The sequence below is a fragment of the Phoenix dactylifera genome, chromosome 14 (genome assembly GCF_009389715.1).
Source record: "Phoenix dactylifera cultivar Barhee BC4 chromosome 14, palm_55x_up_171113_PBpolish2nd_filt_p, whole genome shotgun sequence".
Taxonomy (NCBI): Eukaryota; Viridiplantae; Streptophyta; class Magnoliopsida; order Arecales; family Arecaceae; genus Phoenix; species Phoenix dactylifera.
Window position 1 is genome coordinate 2,831,963 of NC_052405.1, and position 9,045 is coordinate 2,841,007.

The following is a 9,045-nucleotide window of genomic DNA, read 5'->3' on the forward strand; positions in this document are numbered from 1 at the left end:
TTCAAACCTCCAGGTCAAGAGGTTTCTCCCCTCTGTTCATCAGGAATTCAAGGAACTTCATGGCCTTAGGAAATCGCTTTTTTCCACCTTTTCCCATTGCACGGCTTAAGATTTTGAAAGAAATTGCATCCGGTTCAACTCCTTCTAATTCCATCTTAACCAGTATTAGGAGGACATCCCACAATCTACCCATTCTAAATGCAGCATCCATTATAGTGTTGTAGTAAGAGATGCTTGGTGAAACTCCGCTCTCTAGCATCCAGTCCTCCAAATGCATGGCAGCGCTAACATTCCCCTCCTTGCAAAGGCCATAACTCAGAGATCCATAGGTGATGGCATCAGGCACCAAACCACGATTGTACATATCGATCAACAAACACTTCACTGCGACGTAGTCAGCTTTCCTAATTGAAGCACACATGAGAATATTATATGATGCAGTATCTGGGAATGTCCCCATATTCTTGAACTCATTAAATATCCTGTATGCGTCTGCAAGCAACCCATTCTTGCAAAGGCTGTTGATTAGTACATTTAGAGTCATTGCAGTAGGCCTGTGTCCATCACATATCATATGCTCAAAGAGCTTCAAGCACTCTACAAATTTATGTACTTTACAAAAATAGCGCATCAAACAAGTCATACCGACAACATTAAGCTTCACTCCTTCAACGTCCATTCGATAAAGAATCCTGCGGATCATCGAAGAGTTTCCTTGTTTGCATGCTGCAGACAAAATTGTATTAAAGGAAATCAAGTCAGGTCCATTTCCACCCCAGTCAAAATGATCTAAAACCTCCAGTGCATCATCAATGTTCTCTTCCCTGCAAAGCCCTTTCAGTATGGTGTTATATGTTACAGTCGTTGGGACAAACCCCATATCTGACATGCTATTCACCAAATTTAATGCCTCTCGCGCTCTGCTATCACAACATATGCTATGAATGTAGACATTCCAAGCGACAGTATCCACATCATTTCTCCTGTAAAGTATATTGAGCAGATAATCTTGGGAATTTCTTACATACCCAGCTTTTAATAAACCACTAGCTAGAGCACAGTGGGTGAACTGATCAGGAAGGTACCCCTTCTCTTCCATAACCTGAACCACCTCACGGGCTTCTTGGAACTTATTGTGGCAACAAAGCGCATGGAGTAGTATATTATATGTGACTAAATCTGGATGACAGCCTTCTTTCTCCATGGTCTCAAAAATGCTGATTGCCTCCTTAATCTTCCTATCTTTACCGAGGAATTTAATAAGTATAGTGTACACAACAACAGTAGGCATATACCCATCATCACGCATATGCTCCAAAACCCGATAAGCTTCTTTCCACAGCCCTTCCATACTGAATCCAAGAACCAATGCCGTAAAAGAGTACAGATTATGACAAAATCCTTTCTTTCTCAAACTGTAGAAAAATAACAAAGCAGTATAGCTCTGGCCTGACTTGCATAAACCAAAAAGAATGGGATTGTAAGTGTACACATTAGGAACTAAACCTTTTTCCAAACACTCTGAAAAAATATGATAAGCCTCGCTAACCCTGCTGGCTCTTATGAGTTTAGAGATCAATGAATTTAAAATCGGTAATGTCGGCAAGTAATCAAATTTCAGCATCAATCCTAGTATGTCGAGGGAGAGTTCAAGGGTACCTGAACTGAGAGATTTCCTTATCAATCTCTTCAGTGATGCAAAAGAAGGAACAAACCCATAACTGCACATTTCCTCAACTATAAAGCGAGCATCTTTTAAACGCCCTAGTGCACACAGTCCATTAAAGAGTGCGTTGAATGTCCAAACATTTGGATACGGTCCAAATCTTTTCATCCCTTCAAAAACTTTCCACAATTCATCAACACAAACACGGCCTGATTTGAGATAACAATGCAGAAGTGCATTATAATCAAGAACACTCGGTTCCATGAGCCTCAAAACATCCAAGGCTTCCACCAAGTTCCCACCTTTCGCGCACTCTTGCATCTTTCGACGAAGACACATTCGGACCGATTCCCAGCGCTCGCCGCACCTAGAAGTGCAGCTCCTTTCAAAGCTCTGATCATGAAACCAGAGATGAGGCTCCCAATTTGGAGACGGTGAACAAAAGATCGGATTTTGAGCTGGTTCTCGATCATAGAATTCTAAATCGGAACTTTCCTCTGGAAAATCCAGGGCTTCGACGGTGCTGCGAAGATGGGAAAATCTCAGGAATCGATGGGAAAAGCACAATTGCTTGCGGACTCTAATCGAAAGGCATCCTGCGTGGTAAAGAGAGCAATGCATGGAAATCCAGAGACGGGAAGAGGTGGGCTAGAGATTTGCTCTCTTCCTGGCTCTCCTTCCTTTAACTAATTAGGGATTTGCTCTCCTTCCCGCTCCCTTTCACTCTAGGCAATTTCGTCCCTAAAAGCCTCCTCCCTTTGCTCGAGGAAAACCCTAAATCCCACTCCTCTCTTCTGTTTGAAATGGGCCGATACCGGACTGGACCAGTAACGGTGAGGATGTCCGGGCCCGGACGGGCCCACTTTCGTCTCTGAACCTAAAGTTGGGCTGAGCGTAAGCCGAGGAGGTGGGTGCCAAGGATGAGTGGATTGGGCCTAGCCAAGGACGTGGGTGCCCATCCGTTACTTCAGAATATCTGGAGCTTTTGAGAAGAGACATCCCTTTTAGTGTCAAGCACATATATCGAGAAGTTAATAGAGCCGCTATTGGATGGCATTTTTTGTTGCTCACCGTTCAAACGAGATGCTGTGGAGTGACAGTGCTCTTGCCCTTGGGGCTTTTCGGGATAAGTTGTTTTTTATTTTATTTTTTTATGTATTTATATTAGATTTGTGTGAATCACCTATTTTAGCAGCAAAAAAAAAAAAAAAAGGTGAGGATGAGCAGTCCTCAATGGCACAGAAATGATAAGGTAGCGAAAAAAAAAAGGTGAGGATGAGCAGTCCTCAATGGCACAGAAATGATAAGGTAGCAAAAAAAAAAAGGTAAGGACGAGCAGTCCTCAATGGCACAGAAATGATAAGGTAGCAAAAAAAAAAAGGTGAGGATGAGCAGTCCTCAATGGCACAGAAATGATAAGCCATGAGATTCATATGGGATGGATAACTCATAGAATTGCCTTTTTTTTTTGGGGGGGGGGGGACAACTGCTCACCCTACTCTAGTGTAGGTGCAGCCAGCAGAATCAAAAGCTACAATCTGACACAAAGGCGGGGGGTGCCACCTGATATGGCCAAAAACCTCTCTGAGTGCCACGCAGCATAGGAAGCGACCCAATCTGCAGCCCTATTCTTTTTCCGATACACGTGCACTGTCTGAAAAGCACTACAATCTCTCAACATCAGACGGATATCGCATAGCAGGAGACTCCCCTCCCCTCTCCATCCCTTCTCTTATATCCAGTTGATCATTGTGGCCGAGTCTTCCTCAAGGATGATGCACGCGGCCCCCAGCTTCTGTCTCGCATAGAAGATGCCCTCCCATGCTGCCCTGAGCTCCACCCTTATAGCTGATAGCCTATCAGTGCTCCGCCCGCCCGCAGCAATCATCTATGAGTTAAGATCTCTGCACCGACTCTGTCGCCATCTCCAAGACCACTACTATCAAAATTAACCTTTAGATAGCCGAAGGGTAGGGGCTCTCAAGAGATAGAAAGGAACCTGAGCGCTGCAACAGCCGAGCAGAGGTCCCAGATATTCCTGGCCATCCCAGATGAACTTGCCGTAATAGTCCTGATGATCTCATTCCCCTGGATACGGGCTCTTTTGATGACACTCCATGGATACTCCTGTCTGTCGTCGAAGACTCTGGCATTCCTGTCCAACCATATGTGGTACACCACATAAGCCAATCAGATCCCCATGCCATCGTTCTTGAGTGCCGCATAATCTCCCTCGGCTGGTATAGTAGGTCATCTGCAGATTCGATTGCCCAAAAGCGCTTTAAAAAGGAGGACCATCCAACGTCCATAAAGCCATGTGGCACCACCAATTTTATTAGTTGATGCGAAGATTATGCCAATCTCCCCCGTAACGTTCTTGTTGCAGTTGGCTCCTTACTCAGAGAGGGGGCCATTCATAACCAGGATCCGGCAGGATCCTAGTATCTCTCAATAAGAGGTACTTATTATTATTATTATTATTTTCTGATTGTATCCACTCTCAGGTAAGAAAACATGGAGCAGTTTTTATTCAGCGGAAGATCTCCAGTAAGGGTGGACTTGTATCAGTAGAGTACTGAGATTCAGAGTCTTCTGAAAACCTTGAGAGTTGAAACTAAGGGGAAAAAAAGTCATGGCCACCGTCATCTAAACCGTATGAAATGCAAGAGTTGGAAGGCTTGGGTCTGTCAAACTAACCAATTAATAGGTGGTAATTACTGCGGCGCCTTCTCTCTCGGGCATTATCTATGAACAAAATTTTTACACATTCATTTTGGAACTTCATATGGTAATTGCTTAGAAATGGAGAACACAAGATCGGTAGCTTTACAAACTACATTCACATAACCGAGGGCTTCTCTCCAAGGAGAAGTTGCTTGAGGATGTTATCAGAGTAACCATCAAGAAACATGAACATATGCCCACCGTTAGGTTCCTCATGATATCGGATCCAGGGGAGCTTCTCAGCAACATAGCGTTGTAGCTCCACTCGGCACAACCTGTCTTTATACCCTTGCCAGATGTGAACAGAGCCTTCATTATGAGGGAATGGATTGCTAAGATTCATAGGATCAAATTCCCACTTGCTAAATGCCACCATCATGTCTCGATGGAGTGATTCATGAACACCTTGCTGTGTTGCCTTATCCTGAAACAAAAACAGAGCAGTTTGAAGCTGCCAAGAAATAGATAATTACGCAGACATCATCATCAAAATGATAAAGTTGATGAATAATTTTGTTTTTTTCCCATGATCAGATCCGTTACTGCATGATTCTTTACTTCCTGCATGATAAATAATATAGTATCTGCCGAGTAGCGTTACTTGCATAAATGGGACAGATATTTGAACATTTAACAGGGCAGTAACCGAGTAATCTATTCTTTAGATGAGCTTCTGAGGGACTATACCCTAGAGGGATTCGGCATTGCTTGGAATTTCTGAAAGATTTCCTTATCTTCTTCAGGGAACAGATCTGGGTGTCCGGCGACTGATGCTGAAGAAGGGAACCATTTCTGAGTCATCCATCCATACAATAAAGAAGGAAAATGATGTGCGATCCAGAGAGACCACTGTTCCTGCACAAGAATCTTGCCGAAGACCTCTTTGGATAGCTTAGCCGGAAAAGAAGGCCACCAGTAGTTGATGACTGGTACTACCAGTCCTGCTCCTGCCAACCTATATTCAGAATCTTTCTTTGTAAGTTAAAACATCTTCCTGTGAGAATTGATTCAATAATACTTTCTTGATATTTATAAGAGATGGGCTTTCTCTCTCTTAAACACCAGCTGGATCTGAATCCATATGGCTGAGATTTCGCCCCCCAAGAAAATTACATCAATACTGATGGAATTATCTTTTTGAGTTCCCTCAGTAGTGCTATTTTTCATAGAACAAAGCAGACCTGTGTGGGATGTATCTCAGGCAGCCCCAGATCGTGTAACCTCCCATGGAGATCCCGAGGACGTAGAATTTTGGCCCGACCTCCAATTGGTCAGCAAGTTCTTCGATGTCCATAGCCTCACTCCTCGCAGTGCGCTTTGGATTTGGATCGCTCTCCCCATATCCCGCTCGATCAAATGACAGGAAGTATATTCCAAGCTCCTCCACCAGTGCCTGAGCAAAACAAGGATAGTCATGAAACATGAACATTTATAGCTGAAAATTACAGAGATGTTATCGGTGCATGACCTGAGACGCAGGAAATCCAAAATCTTTTGTAGAGCCAAAGGCATGAGCTATGATGATCTTGTATTTAGCCTTCTCTTTGGGAGTTCCTGCTTCCTTGTAGGCCAGATGCCTTCCATCTTTGAGTTGGATTCTGGGAGAAGTGACAGGGGGGCCACATAGCTTTGGAGGTGGAGGCTGGATGGATTGATAACCCAATCCCAACAACGCTATCAGCAGAACTGCTGCTGCTTTGAATAGCATCCTCGCCCAAATTTTCTCTCGGATGAGTTTGAGATCCAAAACTCCGAATATGGTGTTCCTTGGGATGAGATATTTTTTCTACTGATTTTAAGACCGCATGTATTATGTTATGCGATTGGTGGCAGATTGGCGCTTGGCTGACAACGGACGGCATTCCGAATTCTGAGCAAGCCCAGCCTCGACATGGAAGCAGTCTCAGGTGGGACCACCACGTGATGTAGAAATTGTTGGTCATACAATAAAATACTAGGTGGGTGGGCCTCCCTGTCCATGAAAAGATCCAAAAAAATTTGGAGCAGGTCTGCCATAATTTGGTGTCGGTAGAGGCACATCTTTTCGAGTTAAATCGTACCGTGCCCACCTAACTCCCCGTTTGAATTTTAAATGGCCAGGAATAAATTGGCGATTTTTGGGTTTTGAAAGTAATAGTTCATCCAACGGGCATGTTTGATTCGCCACCGCAATTACAATACTAGGGTTACGGAATAAGTTGATATGGGAATCAGGATAACTGTATTTCTTGGATATATTTGGTTTGTAATCAGAATTTCAGTAATATAATTTAAATAATAAATAATATTTTTTTTTTTGAATGAATTTTTTCTAACTAAATGGTTGAAATGGATGTCACTAATTTTAATTCCTATTTCAGAGTCCCATTTTTTTCAATTGAATATGTGTTATAAGGTGAGGATGGGTTGAATGAAAACTATTTGGTCGTGTTAATTATCTTGTAATTGTTTAAGGGTTCAAGTGTATCCTCTGAGAAATGAAATTACAAAGAATTCATTAAAAAAATGACTACCAGCAAATTAACAAAAAAAGTGATGTATGGTAACGCAACATCTATCAATAACCATATAAAATCCTTAGATGCTTGTGATGCAATGTAGTTTTCTAAAGGTTTTGAGCTTTATTTAAGGATTTACAATTAAGATTTAATGGCTCATATGTGCTATGGCATTGCTGGATTTGCAATCAAGTTTAACCTTCTATTTGGATTAGGGAGGATGACTCATCATGAAAATTATTTCATGATGATCTATTAGCTTTTGTCCAGGCTCACTATAACAATTGCTTAAGTTAACATGATATTTTTTAATAAAAGCCAATTTACTAAATGTTTTTGTAAAGGCATGCATGGCGGTCTATTTGACCAGCCCAAGCTCGACTCAAAAGAGGAGCAAATCATGTTCGCCCTCCATACCAGTTGAGAAAGAATTCCAGTGGTTTCGGCCAGGATGAGAAGTCCCAAGGTCGCGGAGACCTTAGGGCTCCTCTGTAAACAGCATCCCCTCTCCTCTGTAAACAGCGTCCCGACATCACTCCAAATCCGACATCTAAAGGACTGTATATTTGCATATGTCGTAGAGCTGTATTTGGTCTTACCTTCAACTTCCAGTGTTATTTCATTGCGACGTGCAAAAGGGAGTGTAAACAGGGGGTTAAACTGCAGAAGAACAGAGCAGGTGAAATCCACAATCAGAACTCCCCCATGAATTCATTCACTCCTACAAAAACATGTTAATGAAATTTTACCTGTATATTTCAAAAAAAGAAAAGGAAGCTTCTACCTGTGCAACTTCTACTAATGCATCCTCTTTCACTTGGAATTGAGTATCGCTTCTTAGAGCTTCAAGCAATTTGGATTCTCGGTGCTTAGCATCTCTCTCTCTCTCTCTCTCTCTCTCTCTCTCTCTCTCTCTCTCTCTCTCTCTCTCTCTCTATATATATATATATATATATTATTTTTATTTTTATTTTTTGAGAGAGAGAGAGAGTACCAACTGTTACAATAATCAAAATCATGAAATTTGAGAGAAGTAGTTACACAACCAACAAACCTGTAACACTTTGAAATAAAATGTAGAAATGTGGGACCAGTGCCACATCAATTATTCGCTGAGTAGATCTTGAATACTTATACAGGATCAAGATACTCAAATAATATATTCTGGCTATTCATTTTGAACGAGGTCCTGAGTTGTTACAAATAGTATCAAAGCAGACTTAGCCTATCTCCTATATGGACTAGAAGATACTGCAGCACAGATCTATTGAAGCTAACCACGGGCCAATTGTGATGTTTGTGATTAGATTTGAATAGATTTGAAATCTTAGCCTGACGAGGACGTCAGAGCTTAAATAAGAGGAGTATGTGAGGACCCGTGCAGGCGCGTGTTTAGTCCGACATCGTTTATTCGCTGGATAGATTTTGAGTACTTATATAGGATCAAGGAATCCAAATAATACCTTCCGGATAGCTATTTTGGGCGAGGTCCTGGGTTGTTATAAAAATATTAAACATTGACAATAGAAATTAGTTTCTTTCTCTTTTATTTTTAGTGTGTGTGTGAGAGAGAGAGAGGAGGGAAATTAATTTCTTGTGCATGCAAATGATGTGAATGATTTGCTGCTTATTTTCTAAAATTATTTTGGCCATCAAATAGAATGGATCAGCTAATTATATTAATGCAATCATCTGGACCGATTAAACTAATTACCTTGTTTATGACACAATACAATAATCGGAGAACTGCTGCAGCAAATTACAACTCGTTTTCTCAATATATATATAAAGAAATAAAGAAAACTGTTGATGGTCATAAAATTTTGTAATATATATCATAAACAGTTGAACAGAGATATAATATTGCCACTAGATCATTGTAATGATGCATATATGTATTCTCAGAAAAACTCCTCTGAGACTTCAGATTTTGTGCACCAGACTTTCAATCAGAGAGGTGCTGCACTTGAAATAAAACACAAGAGAATATCTTCCACTAAACTGAACTAATAAAAATTTCACAAAACTTTACGTTTTCGCCCCCTACAAAATCAGCACAAATGCTGCACTTCGAATACAATTGCCAAAAAATGGAGTCGTAATCACAACGCAAATATCAGTTTTATTTTCATTCTTCAGATGAATTAGACCTCGCCG

The 9,045-nt window shown here is 41.4% G+C and overlaps 2 protein-coding genes across 2 annotated transcripts; both read right to left on the minus strand.

Moving 5' to 3' along the window:
- Window position 1: 1 nt before the first annotated feature.
- LOC103705882 (pentatricopeptide repeat-containing protein At3g53700, chloroplastic-like) lies at window positions 2–1,987 on the minus strand. Its single transcript, XM_008789769.2, has one exon. The coding sequence runs from the start codon at window positions 1,985–1,987 to the stop codon at window positions 2–4; it is 1,986 nt and encodes a 661-aa protein (XP_008787991.2).
- A 2,427-nt stretch (window positions 1,988–4,414) lies between these two features.
- LOC103705917 lies at window positions 4,415–6,259 on the minus strand. The gene is made up of 4 exons (XM_008789827.3): window positions 5,859–6,259; window positions 5,572–5,783; window positions 5,078–5,345; window positions 4,415–4,814 (listed from the first exon to the last, which is right to left on the minus strand). Exons 1-4 carry the CDS (start codon window positions 6,096–6,098, stop codon window positions 4,506–4,508), a joined length of 1,029 nt encoding a protein of 342 aa, XP_008788049.2. The 5' UTR covers window positions 6,099–6,259; the 3' UTR covers window positions 4,415–4,505.
- Window positions 6,260–9,045: the final 2,786 nt, after the last annotated feature.

Coding starts and splice junctions, on each gene's coding strand:
- LOC103705882 (XM_008789769.2), bottom strand. CDS start 1,987: ATGCAAGAGTGCGCGAAAGGTGGGAACTTGGTGGAAGCCTTGGATGTT.
- LOC103705917 (XM_008789827.3), bottom strand. CDS start 6,098: ATGCTATTCAAAGCAGCAGCAGTTCTGCTGATAGCGTTGTTGGGATTG. Junction 5,784..5,858: donor TTGGATTTCCTGCGTCTCAG/GTCATGCACCGA, acceptor TGTTTTGCTCAG/GCACTGGTGGAGGAGCTTGG. Junction 5,346..5,571: donor CTGAGATACATCCCACACAG/GTCTGCTTTGTT, acceptor TTCTGAATATAG/GTTGGCAGGAGCAGGACTGG.